The 21515-nt window shown below is 54.2% G+C and overlaps 1 protein-coding gene across 1 annotated transcript in view; it reads left to right on the top strand.

Annotated features, from left to right (window-relative positions):
- Positions 1-10255, top strand: part of ATP9B (ATPase, class II, type 9B) — a 194110-nt gene extending 183855 nt beyond the window's left edge. The window contains exons 23-30 of the mRNA XM_006897229.1: positions 627-691; positions 1822-1977; positions 2200-2264; positions 7180-7288; positions 7614-7671; positions 8216-8419; positions 9350-9382; positions 10119-10255. Coding sequence (XP_006897291.1) covers positions 627-691; positions 1822-1977; positions 2200-2264; positions 7180-7288; positions 7614-7671; positions 8216-8419; positions 9350-9382; positions 10119-10255 — 827 coding nt within the window. The remainder of the gene's footprint in view (positions 1-626; positions 692-1821; positions 1978-2199; positions 2265-7179; positions 7289-7613; positions 7672-8215; positions 8420-9349; positions 9383-10118) is intronic.
- Positions 10256-21515: the final 11260 nt, after the last annotated feature.

The raw sequence follows: 21515 nt of genomic DNA, 5'->3' as shown, positions 1-21515 counted from the left end.
GTGAGGGGAGTGGTCAGCACCCAGGTGGGCACAGGTGGGGGTGAGGGGAGTGGTCAGCACCTGGGCGTGCACAGGTGGAGGTGATGGGAGTGGTCAGCACCCAGGTGGGCACAGGTGAAAGTGAAGGGAGTGGTCAGCACCTGGGCCGGGCTCAGGTGGGGGTCAGCACACAGGCACGTGTGTGTGTGTGTGTGAAGGGTTGGTCAGCACAGGGCATGGGCACCTGGGGGCAGGAACAGGGTAGCCGACTGGGCAGCAGAAACAGCTGCCTGCACTTGCAGGTGAACTTGAGCTGTCACCTCCAAAGCGTTTCCTATGCTTAACAGTGTTTTAAGTGATAATTCTGAAATTTACAGGCAAAGTGATATTTAATCTGTAACACATGCCTGTGTCCTCTGTGTCCAGAGCCATGTCCAGCTTTTGGCTAGAAGGGCAGCCTGGTGTGCAGGTGTTCATGCTGACCAAGGGTAGGAGGCCCTGGTCCACCCAAGGGGCTTCAGAAGAAGGGCCATAGGTTTAGGGTTAGGGTTGCAGGAAAGGCCAGTGGGTGGCTTCTCAGCATGGAATCAGTCCTATGACAAAGGCCACCTTACAAGCAGCTTCTTTCTGTCCCTGCTTGTCTTCAGGTGATGGAGGAAATGACGTCAGCATGATCCAAGCCGCGGACTGTGGGATCGGGATCGAGGGAAAGGTACAGTCTGCCTTCTGCATGATGTGAACCTCTCACAGCTCGCCTAGGGGTGTTCCATGCAAAGCAATACATTCCTCTGGGACCCACAACCCTGCTAGGGCTTCCCACCCTAGACTCCCTAACCCTGACTCTCTGATCCTCCGTATACCTCCTCCTCCTCACTCATCATCTTGTGAAGCAGGGGTCTCTCTAGAAAGAGTTCAGGATTCTGGGGTTTTCTGCCATACCAGGCTTAGTCACAAGGGAGATGGAGAGGAGAGCGAGATAGAGGGGAGAAGGGAATGGAGATGGAGGGGAGGACCTGGAGGGGGAGAGGATGAAGATGAGAGAGAGATGGGAGAGGGAGGGGATGGAGATGGGAGAGGGGGATGGAGATGGGAGAGGGGGATGGAGATGGGAGGAGGATGGAGATGGGAGGGGGGATGGAGATGGGAGGGGGGATGGAGATGGGAGGGGAATGGAGATGGGAGAGGGAGGGGATGGAGATGGGAGAGGGAGGGGATGGAGATGGGATGGGTAGGGAATGGAGATGGGGAGATGGATGCAGAGGGCGATGGAGATGAGGGGAGAGAGGTGGAGATGGGAGGGGGAGAAGGGTAGGGAGGGGGCAGTGGAAGGAGGCACAGTGGGGAGAGAATGGCAGAAATGTGAAGGAAAGAGCGATGGAGGAGGGGAGAGGATGATGAAAGGAGGGAGGTGGGAGATGGGAGGAGAGGGGATAGGGGGTGGGGAGAGGCAGAGGCCTGGAGACTCACTTCCTTCAAGAGGACTGCGCCACCCTGGCGTGTAGCACTGTACAGTCATTCAAGACCAGCCCATCTGCCGTCCCTTCCTGACCTGTCCTGCAGGACTCTTTGCCACTTGGGAGCTGCAGCCAGCTGGGTTTTGCCTGTGAGGTGGCTGAGGTCCAGAGTTGTCCTGCGGCCCAGCTCGCATCAGCCCCAAGGCATCTGGTCTTTCTCAGCTTGTATGATTTGTAGGCACAGCTGTCTCTGATTCAGATCAGTTGTCCCCTCCACACATGTGTCATGGGTCAGCCCTGCTGTTAGACACTGAGGAATGACCATTGAGGGAGGTCTGTCCACCTTGCGGTCAGGCGGGGCGACATGGCGTGCTCTCTCTGCCCCCAGGAGGGGAAGCAGGCCTCGCTGGCAGCAGACTTCTCCATCACGCAGTTCAAGCACATCGGCCGGCTGCTCATGGTGCATGGCCGCAACAGCTACAAGCGCTCGGCAGCCCTGGGCCAGTTCGTCATGCACAGGGGCCTGATCATCTCTACTATGCAGGTACGGGGGGGGGGGGACCCCAACACAGAAGGGGGGGTGCCCAGTCTGACTGCGTGACCATGTGGAGGGAGGGAGGAGGGTGTCACCTGACTGATCACTGGAAGGGGGCTCATGTCACCTGAGTGTATGCCCACGTGGGAGGATGCCTCCTGCGCTGCAGTGTGGCCAGCAGGCGGGCCTGGGAGAGCGCACTGCTTCTGCTGACTGGCTGCTCTGTTGCAGGCCGTGTTCTCCTCAGTCTTCTATTTCGCTTCGGTCCCTTTGTACCAGGGCTTCCTGATGGTCGGGTGAGTCACGCTCACACACGCAGTTGTGCTCCACAGGTCCACTGGCTAGTTCGGAAAGGACCGCACCAGCCCTTCCCCTGTCTGTCTCAGTCTGGAAACTCTTGAAACCCAGTCAGCTTGGGTAACCCTGCTGGATATAAACGCCTGTGGCCCGGCTCCACCACCACAGCACACCAGACTGACAGATGGCTGCAGGGGTCAAGCTCTCCTGGTGGTGACCTTCTCAGCCTTGTGTGGTCTTGGAGCAGTAGGTCTTGTGTGCTATCAGGACACCGGGTCACATGCCCCTTACCTTTGTGACTTCTATGGGTATAGTTGTTCCCCTGTGTTTTGTGAGCAAGTCAGCCCTGCCCAGCCATGGCCTGGTCACATATATGAAGCCCCACAACTGGTCCCAGCATCCTCAGCTGATAAGCGTCCTCTGTCGTACTTCAGAAGCCACACTCCTCTTTGGACGCTTCTGTTGTCTGAGCAGTTCTGTGGTTAGGATGCCAATTCCTTTCAGCTGGTGCCAGCTTCCCACGGTTGTGCCACCTGCACAATCATCCCACCTGCGCAGTCATCCCACCTGCACAGTCATGCCACCTGCACAGTCGTGCCACCTGCACAGTTGTGCCACCTTCAGTTGTGCCACTTATGCAGTTGTGCCACAGCAGTCGTGCCACCTGCACAGTCGTGCCACCTGCAGTCATGCCACCTGCAATTGTGCCACCTGCACAGTCGTGCCACCTGCACTTGGGATCTGTGCTGTTGGTTCTCAGATTTCAAAAAGCAGCACACTATTTTCACTTTCTTCCCTATTTTTAAAATCAAGCATTTAGGTCTTTTAAAGGGCCATCTGGGCCACGTGGCAATGGCTCCTGCGTGGGTCGCTTGTCTGCGAGTTGATGGCACAGCCTGCTCTCTCTGAAAGCCCAGTGCGTTTAAAGGACCTCACGGTGGCATTAGTGCATGAGGCTTCCACAGTCCTGGCGTTGTACCCTGTGTGTTGTGCCCTGAACTTGAAGTGTGGGTGGTGGAGACCAGAGGCTGTGGTGCTGCCTTTGAGCCTCCAGCACACATTGCTGGGTAACCGCAGGCAGGAGCAGGAGGCTGCACATAACTGAGGCCCTAGCCCGCGGCAGGCAGTCCTAACTGTGGCTCAGGACCAGGCCTCTGCAGGGTTTGCATCTTGGGTCTCAGCTCTTGGGGTGGCCCCTTGGGAAATGGACAGTAAGCTACAACTGACTGTACAGTGTGTGTAGCACCAATGCATACTCGCCTTCCCTGAGCTGGACCAGCGAGCACTGTGATTTCACCAGTCCCTGGCTGTTAGCCGATAAATATTAGGTGTTACTACAAAAACAAAAATAATTCACAAAATCAGTCTTGTTCTCACCCAGAAGAGGCGGGAGGAATCAGCATGGGGAAAACATGATGTCTTTACAACCACGAATCTGAGTGGACAGCTTCTGGGACAGCAGCAGTCAGCAGGCCTGGGAAATGCCCAGGGATCTGTGAACTCAGCAGTCATGGACACATGGGCATGCCATCCACACAGATGAAGCAGGCCAGGCCAGTACTGCTGGGTGTGTCCTGTGGACATCATATCCATTAGCCTAGGCTGGCCTTTCTGAAACCAGGTGATGCCCACTGTGCTGAGGCTCCAGGTCCAAGAGCCTCAGGACAGTGGGCATTGGAACCCGGAGCCTCAGGACAGTGGGCATCGGGACCCGGAGCCTCAGGACAGTGGGCATCGGAACCCAGAGCCTCAGGATATGGGGTGGCAGCACTAGAACTCAGGCCACGGAACTGCCAGAATTATCAACAGTCCAAAGTAAAACCCTGACAAAATGGACTTCATAGTGTAAATGTTTGTTCCTGTGAGGTCTATGTGAAACAAAGGACAAGCAGACCAGGAGAAAGTACAATGAAGATAGAATGACTTCTCGCCCAGTGGGGACAGCCAGCCTAATGCTCTATAAACAGGCAGACATCAGGACTTTCATCTCCAAGGAAGATTTGAGAAGACCAGTAGGCACATGAAGATATATTCACCTTGTTTGTCCTCAGGAAAAGAATAACTTAAGTCACAGTGAGATGCCACTCTCATGGCAATGGCCACAACGTGGACCAGCTACAACGCTCCATAAACCACATGGCACACGCCCAGAAACCAGCTCACTCCTCTTTTCTAAATTAAACACACGTGACAGGGCAGTCCTACTCCCCAGAGTTTACCTGCAACAGTGAAAACACATTTGTACAAAGACTTATATGAACGTTAATTGGAAAAAATATTTTTTAAAAAAATTGGATTGAAGAACAATTTTTTTTCAATTGTAAAAATCTTTATATGGCCACAATATGGTTTATAAGAGCTAATGTACAATTTTTAAGAATTTGGAAAAGACAGAAACTTACCCTCCCCCACACACAATCTCTCACTAGCACACATTATACAGTTGAGTTTCCCACATTGGAGGACCTTGCAGGGGTCAGCATATGTGGAGTGCCATGGATGAGCCTCACTGGGGAAAACCACCGTTCGGATCAGGGTATTTCCTCCACCAAGTAAGTATAGAAACTTACTTAGTCATATTTGAAGAACAGTTTGTATTTTAAGCACAGCATGCACGACTTTCTCCTTCCAGTAATGACCAGAAGGGGGGGGGGGGGGGAGGGGGGTGCAGGATGAGAAAGGAAAATCAGAGTGCAGACACAAGGCAACAATCCAGAGCGCTGGCATCCTAACACAACATCACATCAGTCACACTGAATAGAAGTTACCCCAAAAAAACCAAAAACAAAACACCAGTTAAAACAGAGATTAGCCAAGTAGACGAAAGTAAATAGCGGTACACTAGGTATTAGAGACCCACTTGACACCGAGACTAGCTGAGTAAAAGGACAGGAAGAGAAACTCCATGTAAACAACAGCCAGGGGTCACTCAGGTAAATTACTCTCAGATGAGCAAATTATCAGTAGTGGATGAGCCTATGTCGGGAACCTCAAGATCCAGGCCACCTGAAAGGCATGCCAGCAGTAGAGGGCAGAGCACTCCAGGCAGCTGCAAGGTGTGGAATCCTCCTCTGTGATCTTGAGAAATCTGCCCCGACTCCCAAGAAGTGATAAAACAACTTGATGAGTAAATTATCAGTTCACCTCCTCTGGAGAACCCTGGTTGATAACATTATTTTAAATAGAGTATACACTGAAGCCATGAAGGAAAAAAGTCCAAGAGAAGATCCTCAAGTATTAGGGTCAGGCAAGTCTTAGACCAGACAGAAGTAAGCTCCTGAGAATTCAAGCCGTGGTTCTGCTTGCTCATTTAAAGTGTTTGCTCAGTGAAAAATCCTGTGGAGGGTCTGAAAATATTAGGTAGAGACAGAACAAGTGGCAGTTGTCTGTCGCAAATTACAGAGAAAACGAAACCTCCAGAGTACAGACAGTCGAGCAGGAAATGGACAGAAGTGAACCTACTTCATCAAGGGGCAGTGCAGACAGAGATGCCACGCAGTGCCAACTTCCTTACCACAGGGAGGATGTCACAGCCTGGTCAGCGCTTACAGCCCCTGTCAGACCACTCCATCGTAGGTCTGTAACGGTCCCCAGCTTTGAGAGGATGGTCGAATCCGGGCCACGCACGCATTGCTGGTGAGACAGTAAGCAGGTCAGCGGCTCAAGAAAACCATTTGGCAGCTTTTAGTGCTCCAGCTGCACAGCATACAACCCAACGGTACTGCTCCTCAGCATTTGTTCAAACAGAAGACCATGCAGTGAATTGTCAGGGGTTTTGCTGTATCCCAAAGTAGAGCCCCCTCTCAGTGGTGTTTCTCCAGCTAACCAGTGAAATAGCTCAGGTTTGCACGTGGAAGACCACTGTGCAGCAGTACAAGCCCACGGTCAATACTCGTAACGGGTTTGGCGCCACTGTGAGGGGCAGAGCAGCACTGAGGCCCCGGTGGTGACTTCCTACCCCTGCCGGTCCACAGGGACACAGGTGGTGAGATGGAGACCACATCCATGGCTGCAGGGCTTCAGGGGTTGGCATAACCAGGTACCAGGAGGGCTGCCTGTAGGTCTACTTTCAGGCACGCACCTGTGTCAGTTTCTTGTCGGTATAGTGGGTTGCCCAAGATACCACCACTAAGGGATCTGCATTCATTCTTAGAACATCACAACATCTGTAATTACTTCCTGATGAAAAGCTTATTTTAAAAAAGGTTACTTAACTATAAATATTTCTAGGGAGCGCTGGTGGCCAGTAGTATGAAGCTGCACTGCAGTCCTGAAGGCACTCAGTTTGAGTCCACCGGCTGCTCCCCAGGAGAAGATGGGCAGTCTCCTCTCATGTGATTGGAGGGTCAGCTGTGGGTTGGTCCTGGTCAATGACACACAACAGCAATAAAAGCATTTATCACATAGAGTGTGTTGTGCTGTGAGGTAAACGTTAGGGCTTAGTACTAGTCTTATTGGCTGGCAACTTTATAATTTTTAGGTTCTTGGAGTGGTTTATGAGTCTGACCTTAAATTCTAGCCACATTTGCATACCTCTCCATTAGAGAGGATGAGCTTGGCTCAGAATAGAGCAAAGGTCAGAGCCATTGTTCATAGGATCACTGCTTACGGTGAGTGAACCGCACGTCACCACCCCTTAGCTGCACCATATTTGATATGTTTATACTGTATTTGCATGCTGTATCTTATTTCCATTTAAAAAAAAACAAGTGGAAACACATCCTCACATGAATTCTGACATGGCCACCACACGTCAGCTACTGGCATGAGTCTTTCCAGGAGGGCGATGCTCATCTGTAGAGTGTCTGGTGGTATTGAACCAGCCACCACTCCATTAGCCCAGCGTGTAAAGCACTCTGCCACGGGAGCTAACCTGTTTGCATGGCTGGGCCTTATTTCTCCTTTCATGTCCAGGTACGCAACCATATACACAATGTTTCCAGTCTTCTCACTAGTGCTGGACCAGGACGTGAAGCCAGAGACCGCCCTGCTGTACCCAGAGCTCTACAAGGACCTCACTAAGGTGAGTGCACGCGAGCCCCAGAAGGCAGGCCAGCTTGACAGCCGTGGGTGAGCATTGCGGCCCCAAGGGTGTTGGTCAGGAGGTTCATGGAGACTCATTGTGAGAAGTCAGCATAGCAGCCGTCCCGGTGCTGGTGGACACAGGCGCATCCCCTTGTCCCATGTCATCTGGCTGCTGTGTGCTGACAGTGGCCACGCCCTCCGGACGGGCGACAGGTCAGCAGTCAGGCGAGTGTGGGAGCCAGTATGGAGACTAGAGACTTAGGTAGGTGCCCGCTGCTGAGGCGACTCCGCTCTGCTAACCCCGCGGTCCTCTGCTGTCCTAGGGGAGATCCTTGTCATTCAAGACCTTCCTCACCTGGGTTCTGATCAGCATTTACCAAGGTAAGAGACCAGTGAATCCCTTCATCTTCTGCTGGGCGTGTTGTCTTCCCCACCGGCCCGTTCTCCAGTTTGGACACGGTAGACAGCCACAGATGAGGCACAGACCTCTCGCAGGTTGCGTGGCAGGCCTGGCCCTGCTCCTTCCTCGTCACCAGTGTGGAAGAGTGCTGGTCCGAAGCACACTAGGCACGTGACACCAGGTGTCACCTGCCCCGTGGCTCTCTGGAGTGATGGTGGGAGTCCATGACATGAGACCATGCAGATACCTTGTCTGGTGGTGTCGTGTGAGTATTGTTGGGGTCTGATTGCATGTAGGTGTAGATCCACACATGATGTTGGAAGTGTGACAGGTGCATCAGGTGTGCCCCCTGCTCCAAGGAGCTGGCTCCACCCTGGAAGTGCCCACAGGACACCCTCAGGGCATGCCAGCCTCCCACAGTCCCCCTCACTCACACCCAGAGTCCATGGCGAGCTCCCCGCCGAGAGCAGGCTGTGTCCTCAGTGCGCAGTGCCCAGCAACAGCCTCCGTACCCGCGCTCCGCAGGTGGCATCCTCATGTACGGGGCACTACTTCTCTTCGAGTCGGAGTTCGTGCATGTGGTGGCCATCTCCTTCACAGCGCTGATCCTGACGGAGCTGCTGATGGTGGCACTGACCATCCGCACATGGCACTGGCTGATGGTGGTGGCCGAGTTCCTCAGCCTCGGCTGTTACCTGGCCTCCCTCGCCTTCCTCAACGAGTACTTTGGTGAGTGGGGGAGCACCTTTCCTGAGCAAGGGTTCATGGGCGTTTGCACACGCTTGTCCTTTGTGACTGTTGGCCACAGTCCTCACTGTCGCAATCAGCCCCCCTCAGGGTTTGCCTGGCTGTCTTTGGTGGAACATGACAGCCCCTCACAGCCCTTGACCAAAGCCAGCTCACACGGCAGCAGGCCAGCTGGGCACAGTGCCCCCGCTCACAGCCCTCAGGAACCCAAGGGCTTCTGTGCCCTGTGTCTCACCCTGAATTAGGGTTTTGTTGTAAAAATGCACACAACCATGTCTGCACCCCAGCTGTGTGACAGCGATCCATTCCACAAGCAGCGTGGCCATTCCTGCATGGTCCCCGCTCTTCCTCCCGCCCCTCTTGGCCTCCAGCAAGCTCGGCCCTCTGTGTTACTGGCACAGGAGTGGGTTTACATGGCATTTGTCACCCCGAGGCTCGCCTCGCACAGCCTGTTGCCGGCTCATCCCTGCTTTGCGGGCACCATGGCCTCATCTCTCCTGGCTGGCTGGGGCCATTGTGAGCTTGTCCATTGTTTGCGGCAGGACTTGGTCACTTCCCCCTTTGGCTGCCGTGTGTACACCTGTGCTTGTTCATCCTGCCACTGCCTTCTAGCCTCTTGGGTGTGTTTCTGAGGAGACTTGCTGACTCAGGCTGTTCAGATCTAGTCCAGAGGAGGGTGTGGTGACGCGCCTCTAAATGACAAGGAAAATGCTCACACTGTCATCTAGTCTGAACTGACTCCTGACTGGCCCTCCAGTGGGCGTCAGGAGGTTGTAAATCTCACAAAAGGGGACAGCCCATCTGCCTCCATCAGAGCTGTCAGAGGTTCGAATCTCCTGTAGCCCGTAGCCGCCTCTGTGTCAGCTGCTCCCTAACCAGTCGTGTTTTCTTTGCCCCTTCCGTTTGGAACAGGTCTAGGCAGAGTGTCCTTGGGAGCTTTCTTAGGTAGTGACGTTCTCATTTCTTTCAAGAGTGGAGACTGAGGAAGTCGGCGGAGAGTTGATGAGGCTCTGTTACAGCGAGGAAACCCTCTCTGTTCCTTGCTCCTCACTCACACCTTGTGTCGTCAGCTGGGCTGTCTGCTCTTACCCCACTGCGTCCTAAAATGCTAGCTTCAGAGCGTCTGCCGCTTCCCCAGCCGAGGGCGTGGGGAGGGGCTGTGTCACTGCTCGGGGACCACTCTACGGGACTGTGCGTGTCCCAGCACAGCACGAGTGGGAACGACCCAGGAGGTTCCCACGGTGGCTCCCTGCGCACAGTGTGACCACTCCCAGGGCCTGTACACTTGGACAGTGTGTGTCCTGGCAGGTGGGTGCGGTCAGGTACAACCATGTGCACAGGCGCACTGAGCTGCAAGCTAAGCTGCCGTCTGCACCCAGAACGTCCAGTCGGCCTGAAAAATTGATGTTCATCTAAATGAATGAGGGGTAAATACACCAGGTGTTTGACATCACCAGCTGTCAGGTGCAGGGTCTTCCAGGCCCTACTGCACGTTCTCCAGTCGAGCGCCTCCGTACAGGACAGGTGAGGGCAGTTAAACCGTGTGAGGGAATCCGCCGGCTCTGGTGGACATGAGCAGGTGGGCACCAGACCCCATGCCCTCCTGCACAGCACTCTAACCCTGTTGGTACTGGCGGGGTGCTGTGTGCTCCAAGGCTACAGACTGTATCCCTCCCTACAGATGTGGCCTTCATCACAACCTTGACCTTCCTGTGGAAAGTGTCAGCCATCACGGTGGTCAGCTGCCTGCCCCTCTACATCCTAAAGTACCTTAAGCGAAAGCTGTCACCTCCCAGCTACTCCAAGCTCACCTCCTGAGCACCTGCAGCGACAGGACTTCTTCCAGCATCTTTCACGCTGTCTTGAGAGGGACATGCAGGGCACGTGAGGACACAGACTGAGACCCCTCCACAGGCCCCGTGTGGCCCCACCCCAGGATGGACTGCATCACAAAGGATGACCCCAGTATTGTTATTTTTTATGGGTTTTTTTTTTTCAGAATTTAATTTACATATTGGACCAGCTTGAGTTTCTATTGAAATGGCTTTAATTGCTTCACTCTTCCTGTAAAGACTTTCTCTTAGCTGGTGTTCTAAGAATTTCTAGTCTGCAGTTTCTTGGTCTGCCCCTTCTCTGTTTGCTTTTGTAACCTAGGATGCAATCCCTGCTTCAATAAAATCTAAAGCTGTGCGTCCAATATCTGTGTCCACGGCTCTTCCTCTGATGGAGATGGACAGGATGTCTAGAGGCCAGGTGTCTGCCGCACAGTGCTTTCTGGTGTGGTTCTCTATATGTGGTCAACCCTGGGGTGGTGCTGACCATACCTTCTCACTCCTGAGTGTGTTCACCCCAGGATCCTGGCGACCACTGTCCTCTGTGGGTCTGTAGCCAGGGCTTGTGCACAGCATGGGGTTCATGCCTAGACTTCAAGCTCCTGTGTGTTCTTGCCAAAGCTCCACGTAGCAAGCCCCTTCCTGAGCAAGCCCCTGCTGCCCACCTGCTTTGCATTGACACGAGGCACACATAGCTCATGCCTCCTCTCGCCGCAAGAGTCACACCGGATGCAAACACCCATGTGTTCAGCCTTGGGTGCTCGTCCCTTGAGCCACTCACCTCTCTCGCACATTGTTGCTGTTTGCTCAGGTTGGTGTGACCCGGAAAAGGGCTGTCACTCCACAGGGGCAATGAGTGTACTCACCTGAGACGCTGTGTCTGCCAGGGCCACAGCAGCAGCCACCTCCAGGTGGACACTCCGTCGTACCCACAGATCAGCCAGTGGGGTCCTTGTCCTCCAGACTCTTAGACCCCATGAAAGGCCAAGCAAACAGGCAGTGGCAAGGGCACTTGTGGTCATCAACTGCACAGCCACTCTGCCCTCTCCATTCCCTCCTGCCTGTCTGCTTACCAGGGCACAGGGGCCAGTTGGAAGCATAAAGCTTGCCCTGTCAGAGCTTCCCTCTGAGGTCTCATCACCACCTCCGGTGCCATGTCCTTCCCACATGGAACTTCCTCCAACTGCCAGGTGACCACTATGCCCTGTGAATGCTCCAGCTTCCTGGTCAGTCTAATTGCGCCGTTGCTTTGGACTAAGAGGGAGCTCACCAGGTGTGTGGCCTCTTAGAGCAGAGTGTGCTGAGGTGTGGGTGAGGACCCTTCTCTGTAAGTGGATGGGGAAGGATCCCTCTCTATATATGTGGGTGGGCAAAGACCCCTATCTATATATGTGAGTGGGAGAGGACCCCTTCTATATGCGGGTGGGGGAGGACCCCTCTCTATATGTGGGTGTGGGAGGCCCCAGGGATCACACAGACTGCCTGTGCACTGTCAGAACCCAGGCTTGAAACAGCTATTGGGGACCCCTGCATCCTTGTCCCTGCCCCGTGTGAGCCACAGTCAGGGGCATAGGGGTCCCATTCATCCCTTGTACATCAGTAGCAGGTGCCCTGGGAGTCACTCACTTCTCCACTGCACAGTCTGAAGACCCATAGCAAGTACCACCCTAGGTAATCACCCTTCCACCCATTCGTAACGAGGGATGCTTACATAGTGCACATGAAGGTCCTTCACCCACCCACATGTGGACCAAGAGGGGTCTCCGCTCACATGTAGAGAGGGATCCTCACACCATGGAGGGTAGATAGAGGGCTATCCACCCATCCCAGGTAGAAAGGGGTCCTCAACCACCATACTATAGACAGAAGTGTTTGCACACCTGAGTGTAGAGAGAGATCCCCACCCACACGAACACAGAGAGGGGTCCTCACACACCTGAGTGTAGAAGGGGGTCCCCGCCCACAGGAGCACAGAGAGGGGTCCCTACCTACATGAGTGTAGAGGGAGGTCCCTTCCCACACAGGCACAGAGAGGGGTCCTCACACACCTGAGTGTAGAGAGGGGTCCCCTCCTACCTGAGTGTAGACAGGTCTCAGGGAAAACAGTCCTCAATTTGGGTGGCCCTAGAGTCCAGATTCAGGGCATTACACAAACTCCAGAGGGACACTTCTCCTCTACCAGGAAAGACCACACCCAGAACCTCTCAACCCCAGGCTTCCCACGACTAAGGCCCGTGCAACTCTTGCCCAGACACCATTCATTCGTTCTGGGCTTGTGAGAGCTTGATATCTGTAAGGAGTTTCCCCGTGACAGAAAAAAGACAGGAGCAGACAGCAGTCAAGAAGGACTGTCCACGGGAGATGTTCCCAGATCACAGTCAACCATCCAGAAGGGTTTTTCTTAGAGACACTCTGGACAGTCCATGAAACATATTCTTAGGGTTACCATGTACTCTCCACAGGGGATATTCTTAGGGACACTGGACAATGGGAGATGCTCTCAGGCTCACAGGGGACTGTCCATCAGAGATCTTCTCTGGGTCACAATGGACTGTCCATGGAGCATAGTCTCAGAGTCAGACTGGACTGCTTGTGGGAGATGTACTCAGTGTCACAGTGGACCATCCATGGAGATGTTCTGAGAGTCACAGTGGATTGTCTGTGGAGGAGGTTCGTGGGGCCACAGTGCACTGTTCATGACAGTCATGGTGGGCTGTACACAAGAGTTATTCTCAGAATCCCAGTAGACTGTCCATGGGAGGTGCTCTCACGGACACAGTGCACCATACACTAGAGATGTTCTCAAGGATACAGGTAACTGTTCATGGGAGACGCTCCCAGGGCCGCAAGAGGATCGTGTACGGGAGACATTCCCAGGGCCACAGAGGGCTGTGCACAGGATACGTTCCCAGGGCCGTGGTGCACTGTGTACGGGAGATGGTCTCAGGGCCACAGAGGACTGTATACGGGTGATGTTCCCAGGGCTACTGTGGACAGTAAGACAGTATATGGGGGATGTTCTCAGGGCCACAGTGGCCTTCAGAGGTGACCATCTATGAAGGACCTATAGGCCATGTTTCCTATACATGCCATGTAGTCTGGGGTGGGTGTGCTTGGCCTGTCCCTTCCCTGACATAGGACCCTTGTTGGTCCTCCCATCTTCCAGAGCCCACTCCCCTGAGTGGACACATTCTATCTCTGCTGGTCTAATCTTCCAGACCCCTCTCTTGCAGTCTCCCTGTTCTGAAGAGCACTCCTGCACACCCCACGGACAATCTGGTGCCCATGAGGGAAGAGAGTTGGCTCAGTGATCCCGCTTCCCTGTCATGGGACCAGGCCAGAACCAGACAAGGACTCAGGAGTATTGATATGCAAAGGCTGAAGTGCTCCTAAGGGCATGGGTACGTGGAGGGCTTTCTTCAGGTCGTCTGTCCCATTTCAAGTTAGGTGAGACTAGGGGTGCCAACCTACCAGGTCCCATCTTAGGGATCCCAGAGCCAGCCATTGCTGGACAGGCATCAATGCAAGTTCAGGAGGAGCCGGCAGGGGGAGCCAGAGACTGAGAAATAGAGTCCAGCTTAGCCATGACAGGGGAGGAGGGACAGCAGACACGTTATGTGGGAACCCAGGCTCCAGCTCAGAGCTTGCTTACCTTCCTCATGTCCTCAAAGTGGAGTTAAGTGTCCACAGATTTGTTGACTGCAAATGGTTCAGGGCAGAACTGTGACTGCACACCTGGGTCCAGGAGAAAGAGGTTTCAGGAGGCAGCTACGGGGAAGGGTGAGCTGAGCTCTGCTAACCTGTGCCTTCTATCTGTTCTCTCTCATTTTATCTGAACAGACTATACCTTAGAGCCTTTCCTTGAAAATCACTTTTCCTCTATTAGCCAAATACCATTAAAAAAGAATATCTACAAAGACTATCCAAGTTGCATGTGAAGCTGAACAATGATGTTTGTACATCAAGGAGAAGTTGATACCTTTGAATTGTGGCGCGTGGCAAAGAAGACTGAATAGTCCAAACTAAACCACAGTCCTGGAGGACCTGCAGCCAATGTTCTTTATTCAACGTTCGATGAAGCAGTGGTCACGAGACTTCATCTCACATATTCGAGGATACCACCGGAAGCTCGACCCTCGAGAAATATACCGTGCTTGGACTACTAAGGTCAGCAGTGAGATGGATCTGCACAGTGCCTGCAGCAATGGGTCTGAGCACAGCCTGGGCAGCGTTTCCTCCTGTCATCCGTGACGTCATGCAAGCTGGAGTTGGCTCAATGGCATCTAACTATAACATTTAAGTTACATTTTATAGTCTTGTTATTTTTCAAGTCCTTAATTCTAACTCAGTGTCTCTGATGGGCATATCCATCCTTTGCAGTTGGGGATCCCATGAGAGGAAATGCCAAGCAGAGAATCACCCTGATGCCTCCTGAGCACAGTGTTAAGAGGATCTCTGCCAAGTTCACGAGCAGGAGAGGGTCCCTGACAACACTGCCTAGGAGTGAGGGATGCACAAACTGTGGGCGACTTGCACGTGCACAGAAGTCCTCCACCCATCACTGTGGGTGCTCCTCTCGGTCACCCTGTGTGGGGCCCCACCGCTGTCCCTGCTCACAAGGCCTCAGGCACAGCCCAGTACGGAGACCAGGCCACAGGTCAGGCAGAGCCTGATGCCCCCTCAGTTCTGACATTCCCTGCTTGATGTCTTTGTTTTGTTCCTTGGAGCTTCGGGGGTTTGGTTTGGTTTTTTCCTTGTTCAAATATGTCTTATTTCCTGTGTTGGCTATCTCTGCAACACCTACCACTGACCTACCACCAGCACAGATATCATTCAGGTGGCTTTCCCTCTGTGACTGACGCTCCTTCTCTTTGGAATCTTACTTTCCTGTTATTGTGTTTGTAGGAGTTCTGGTGACATAGAATTTCAAAGTCTGACAGAAGTCATCCCTCCTGCAGTGCTCTGCTGCTCCACTGAGTTCAATCATGCATTGCAACAACCACACAGAACTCAGAGCAATTTCACACATACGGAGCTTATTAGGTAAGGGACAAGCTGCAGTTCAGGATCAGGACCAAATCAGGATGCTGCTATTCCTAGACCAGCACAGCTTCGTTCAGCCTCAGTCCCTTCTGTAGATGGACAAGAGTGACGAAGTTATTTGACCTCAAGGCACAGCTTTCCCAAAAGGTCCATGTGCTGAGAAGCCCGGAAGGCCATCTTGCTCCTGCCTCTGAGTTCCGCTGTCCTCATTTCTCCATGACTGCTTCTTGCCATCTCATGCTGTTGCTGCTGTTACAAATCTGTGTAGGAAAGAGTCAGTGCAGGGACCCCATGCCCTTCCAGTCTTGACGATCCTTGACAGTAGTGTGACTCCTCAGCGCCTGGGCTCACCCCCAGGAAGCCTAGCAGATGACCAATCCTTTCATTAGTGTTCCATAACCCTTATTTCATGGCCCCACCCCTGAAAACGTTCCATGCACTATTTGTATAATTAGCAAGCTGTCCAATTCCCTCGGTGGACCACCTTGTTTTCATATCACCACCCAACCATTTGGTGGGAGTCATGAAACACGGGCTGCTGCTGCTTTTATGTTCCATTGGGTTGACACTTATGGTGACCTTGTAAACAACAGATCTGAATCTTGTTCTGGTACCATCCTCATCATTTCTGATACACTTGAGTTCATTGTTAGTCACTGTGTCAACCCATCCCATCAAGGCTCTTTCCCTCTTTTGCTGACTACAAGTCTCTCTCTATATATGTAGACCATGTATATATGGTTATTTACTGCACCTTAAACTAATAGTTATGAAAATCCCAGGCACAGACCATTTGACATTTTTAGTTGGTGCTAGTAACTATGGCTGCCCCTTGGCTGGCCCATGACCAGACACCATGAGAGGCCCAGCTTGCACCTTCGTGATGGACAAGTGTTCAGGAGGGTCCTTGTGTGTGCTTGTCTGTCTTCTAGAACAAGGGATCACAGGACCAGGGTTTGTGAAGGTGCTCAGCTCCCAGGACATGAGAGGGGTCTCCTTGTTCTCTCACAGGGTGAAAGAAGACAGGGTCTTGGTTACAGTTTTTTGACAGCAAGTAACGACAGACACACGGGTCTCATGAGCATAAGAGAAAATCAAGAAAGTGTGTTAGGAAGAGATGGTGGCACATAAATTAAGGACATGGCCCTTCAGGGCCTCCAGGGACCACAGCAAGGTCTCAGACACCACGTACCGTGTTCCTGCCACTGCTTTTATTTGGTGGAATAGAGGGAGTGTAAGTCAGAGCTTTGCAAACAGCTGCACCAGCACCAGCAAGCATTAGTGAGGAGGTGGTATGTGGGGAAAGGGCAATTAGACCCATCCAGGCTGCGTAGAGTTTGTTCAGTCTCTAACTCCTTGTGCACGTGGGCTCAGCTTGCTGTGTTTTCCAGCAGAGAGCAAGGTCAAGATGCTGAGTCTCCTCTCAGTTAGCAAGGCCCAGCCTCTGCAGTTGTGGGGCACAGCTGGTCAGTTTCAAAGTTGCTCTTGCCTTCCTATGTGGTGTGCAAAGATTTTTTTTTTAATCTCTCCAAAGCAGACCCCATTCTATTTCCCTGGAGGAAGTTCAACAGAGTTTGTCTTTTAACATTGGTCCCTGAGGCATGTAAGATCCTTTTGGTTGAAATCAACAGAATCCCCAACCGAACTAGATTAAGGGGGGAAAGGGAGAGGTGTGGTTGCCTGACAAAGTGAAGGTCTCTAAACAGGCTTCAGGTTTGGCTACATCCAGGTGTTCAGCCCCTCTTCTGCATACTGGATGTCTTGTCAGTGGATGTAACCAGGGAGTGTCTCACAACTCACTCCTTTCCCCCTTACATTAAAAACAAACTTGAACAAACTTGCTTCTGTCAAATTGATTGAGACTCACAGTGACCCTCCAAGTTTTCAAGGCTGCAGATTTGTCCTTTGTGGCTGCTGGCAGATTGGAAATGCTGGAGACAGGCAGCCTTTTGGTGAGCAGCACAACCCCTATAGACTAGGCGTCCAGACCGCCTTCCATTCAAGGCTGCATCCGTTCAGTACCTTGTGTACCACCCTCCTGATTACAGACAGGACTGGAGTGCAGCTACCTGGGTCTCAAAAGTGTCTGCTCCCAGCTGAGAGCTCTTCTGCCTGGGGGGTGTCTTGTCAGGCCAGGCACAGAGGGACTAAGAAACATAAGGACTTGTCTGGGACCAGAACTGAGGTCTACCTTGGGCTCCCTCAAGATGTGCTGGGCATGCAGGAGTCAGCAGACGTGGACCCTTGACACTAATATTGCATAAAGCGTAGTGATAGTATGGGAAGTGTATTTACAGGTTGTAGTACCATGATAGATGGAGAAGAGATTGAAGTGTCAACAATTACAGCTTGCTCGGCCCTACAATCAATACTCTTAACACCAGAAGTCAGGAAATCAAAAGACAAATTGCATTGGGAAAATCTACTGTCAGGGACCTCTCCAGAGTGCTGAAAAGCAACGATGTCAGTCTAGAGACTAAGGTGTGCCTAATCCAGGCCATGATCTTCACAATTATTTGCTATGCATCAGAGAGCTGGACAGTGACTAAGGATGACAGAGGAAGAATTGATGCCTTTTGAGTTGTGGTGCTGGAGAAGAGTCTTCAACATACCATGGACCACCAAGAAGACAAATAGGTGTGTCTTGGAGAGGGTGAAACCAAGTTTCCCCTTAGAGGCTAGGATTTTGAAGCTCTTTCTCACATCCTTTGGGCACATGGCCACGAGAGACAGGTCCTTGGAGAAGGACACCATACTTGGAAGGGTGGAGGAACAGTGCAAGAGAGGGAGACCCCAGATGAGATGGATTGATACAGTCAGTGACTGGGGCAATGGGGGTTGGTGTGTCAGAGTCAGTGAGATTGACTTCAGAGCAGGCTTCAGAGCTGCTGTACATAGGGTTGCTGTGGGTCACAGGTGACTCGATGGCTAACAACAATGACGACAGTGGTGGCGAGAGGCAGTGGTGGTGAAAGCAGTGGCAATGAGCAGTGGGTGATGGGATGCACTGGACGATGAGATGCAGAGATGCCGAGAGGCAGTGGTTGAGGACATGCAGTGGCACAAGCATGACATTGGCTTTAAGGTGGGACTGAAAGCCAAAGTCCTCTTCAACCAGGCACCTGCCTGAGAGTCAGCACTAGGTCTGTATGGCGTGGGGTCGCCGGGTTGTGCCTGAAGGGGTCAGTGCCTGAGTGCAGGGTGGCAGGGATGTAGGAGGGGCAGAGGGAGTGATGGTCTGGTCTGGAGGTAAACATGGTCTCTTGCTGATCAACTTGCCTGGAGGTCTAGAGTGAGGGCCTGGGTAAGGGAGGTGGAGCAGAGATGACTGGAGAGGAGGCTGCAGGCTGGGGTTTGGGAGGGGTGGGGACAGCAGGCAAGAGGCTTTGCAAGGCACGGGGTACACCGAGACACCACAAGTCAGGTGTGTTCAGACGCTGGACAGACATTCCCAGGCCTCCAGGACACTGAGGAAGTAGAGATGCCGTCCAGGACACCTATTTTACAGCACAGGGGTAAGTTATTCACAGTGGTGCCACCTCCAAGCACTTCACCTAGCCTTCTCCACAGAGGCATGTTGCTATCTCAAGGGTTTCCTGGTCTCAGGTCTGCTCCTTCCAGCTGGTGATGAGGAGTGTCATGAACGAAGACTGCACCAGGACTGGCAAGCTAGTGGTGGCAGCTTGGCAGGAAGCTTGGGGCTGCCACTGGAGATGTTGACAGGTGGAACTTAGTGCAGCGCCATGGGGAAGAGTCAGACCACATGCTCCCGAAAGGCCTGGAGAGGCCTGTGGGGCACCGCGTGGCGCTGAACCAATGGCAGCCAGGCTGGTGCTTAGAATTGGCTCAGAGTAGGGCACCCTGGCCGTCAGTCCTGCACATACACAGCCCGCGCACAGCACCAGGAGCTGGTCCCTGGCTTACCTTGCAGGTAGCAACAGCATCGGCTTCCTAGGGTGTAAATCACAGTGGGAGTGGACGGCCCATCCCTGGGCAGCGACTGGTGGATTTGACCCATTGGAAACACGAAACTTGCCACAGATTGTGCTCCAACAGGAACGAGTACAGCACAGAGCCCTCTTGGGACGGTGCTTCTCCCCTCTCGGAAGCAGACTGCCTGCACCTTTCTTCCACTCAACCCCTGGGGGTAGGAATCCCTGGAATTGTGGAGAGGTGCTGTAATCACTGTGCCACTGGGCTTCTTGCTGTGGTTCCCAGTGGGATGAAGTGTTCATTTAAGGCGCAGATGTTTGTACAACTTTCACCAGCTAGCAAGAAGTGCCATCTGGGACTGAACTGCACAATTGGAAAGCCCTGACCTGTGGAGAGCCTGCCTTCAGGCTTGCAGGGAACGGGGTGGGGGGCAGGCACTGGCCTCAGTCCTCAGGGCTGCAATCTGAAGACCAGGCAGACGTGGCTGAATGCCCAGTGGGTCTCCGGTGGGGATGCCCGCCCAGGCCCCCACGGACGCGTCACCATGACAGTCGGGTGTAAACAAGCGTTGGAAGGTGGCAGTCAGCCTTCTCTGGGAAAAGGTGCCTGGAGGAAGGCTCTGGCACCCGAGGGGCTTCAGAGTCTCCGCTTCTGTGGTGTATTTGCCCCAATAATCCACAGAAACAACAGTAATCTAAAAATAGTCTTGTTTTCTGTCCTAAGCTCCTTTTAACTTCGTTAGTCATCGCCAATTCTTAAAATAAAACCCAGAGCGTCTCTCCTAGTAGCGGCTATAAACAAACCCAGGACTCCTTGGAGGAGGAAGAGGCCGAGGAGGGAGGCCTAGGAGGGGCCGAGGCTGGACCGCGGTGGCCTGAGGAGGGACTCAGCCGGCCCTCGGCTAGCTGGACGCGCCGCCCCCGGAACTGCGCGCGCCTGGAGCGCGGCCATCGTGGTCCGGGCAACGGCATTAAACAGAGGGAAACAGAGCGGGATTCCGTCACCAGGAGTGGGGGGGCGGGGAATAAGGGGCGCTTTGAGAGCGAGCGCGAGGGAGAAAGGGGCCGCCGCCCGCCCGAGGGGAGGGAGACAGAAAGGGACGTAAAAGCAGTGCCCCCACCTCCGCCCCCCATGCCCGGCGCAGCCCGTCCAATCCGGCCGCGTGGGTCCCGCCGTGACAGCGGGTGGGGGGCTCTCTCCAGACGTGCCCGCCCGCTCGGCCCCGCTCGCCTGGTCCCGAGTGTGCAGCGCCCCGACAGCACACAGCGCAGGCCCCCGCGGAGCGCCGCCTGCGGGCGCCGGTGCCAGCCCGCCCGCTTCTGAAGTGGGTGCCGGAAACGTTCCTGAAGTCCTGGCCCCCCGGGGGATGGGGACACCGGGACCTCGGAGGAGGGAAGAGGAGGGCGTGGCCGGCGCCGCCCAGAGAAAGGCCCCCACCCCCCCACCCCCGGCTCTGACCGAGCGCCTGACCCCACCGGGTCCCCCAGTCCCACATCCTCCAGGGGTACCCTTCCTCCGTGCCCACCCCTCTCGGAAGAGGGGCGGCAGGGAGGCACCATGGCTGGATTCCGCCCCGACCCTGGGCAGATGCTTCCCTGCCGGTACCAGGCGCGTGGACGCAGCTGAAGAGCCTGCGGACAGTGGGTGCGGGGGAGAGGTCCCCCAACACGTGCCTCAGGTGGCTCGGGTCCCAGAGAGGCCGTCGTCTCCCCTCCACGCCCCAGTAAATCCGTGTGCAGACACGCTTTGACCTGAGGGTTTATTTTAAACCGCATCGGGGTGTCGTGCCGTGGATTTACGACTTCTGAACCCCAGACGGCTTCCCCACCCTAACACTCCTCCCTCTGTGCAAGGCGGCCAGGACACGTGGTCCCGTATGGCGCTGGCGACGCGGGGGTACCCCGACTGGCGCGAGGAGGGGAGGTGTGGCCGAGCGGGAGTTAACGGGCGTCCGCGCCGCAGGCGGCCCGACTGGCCCCAGGACCCGTCCGGACAGCGCTGGCCCCTCGCCCGTCGCGCCCTAGACCCCGGACTCCGGGGCTTCGGCGGCCGAGCGCGCTGGCTGCGGGCGGGCCGGCCGGCCATCTGGTAGCAATTTAGTGGGACGGGAAATTCCTCTCCCGGGCCTGCCAGGGGAGGCTTTTTCCAAATTTCCACCGCGGGGGAAGCCTGCGACTTGCCATAATGACTTCAGCATGGGGCGCCCGCACCCCAGCGCCCCTGCCCGCGTGCCTGCCTAACGGGCCTGACAGCGGGGCGCGCGGGACCCC

The sequence above is a fragment of the Elephantulus edwardii genome, unplaced genomic scaffold (genome assembly GCF_000299155.1).
Source record: "Elephantulus edwardii isolate Elephantulus edwardi_28Jun2011 unplaced genomic scaffold, EleEdw1.0 scaffold00207, whole genome shotgun sequence".
Taxonomy (NCBI): domain Eukaryota; kingdom Metazoa; phylum Chordata; class Mammalia; order Macroscelidea; family Macroscelididae; genus Elephantulus; species Elephantulus edwardii.
Note: the sequence above shows the minus strand (reverse complement) of the source record. Positions and strands in the feature narration are given on the sequence as shown.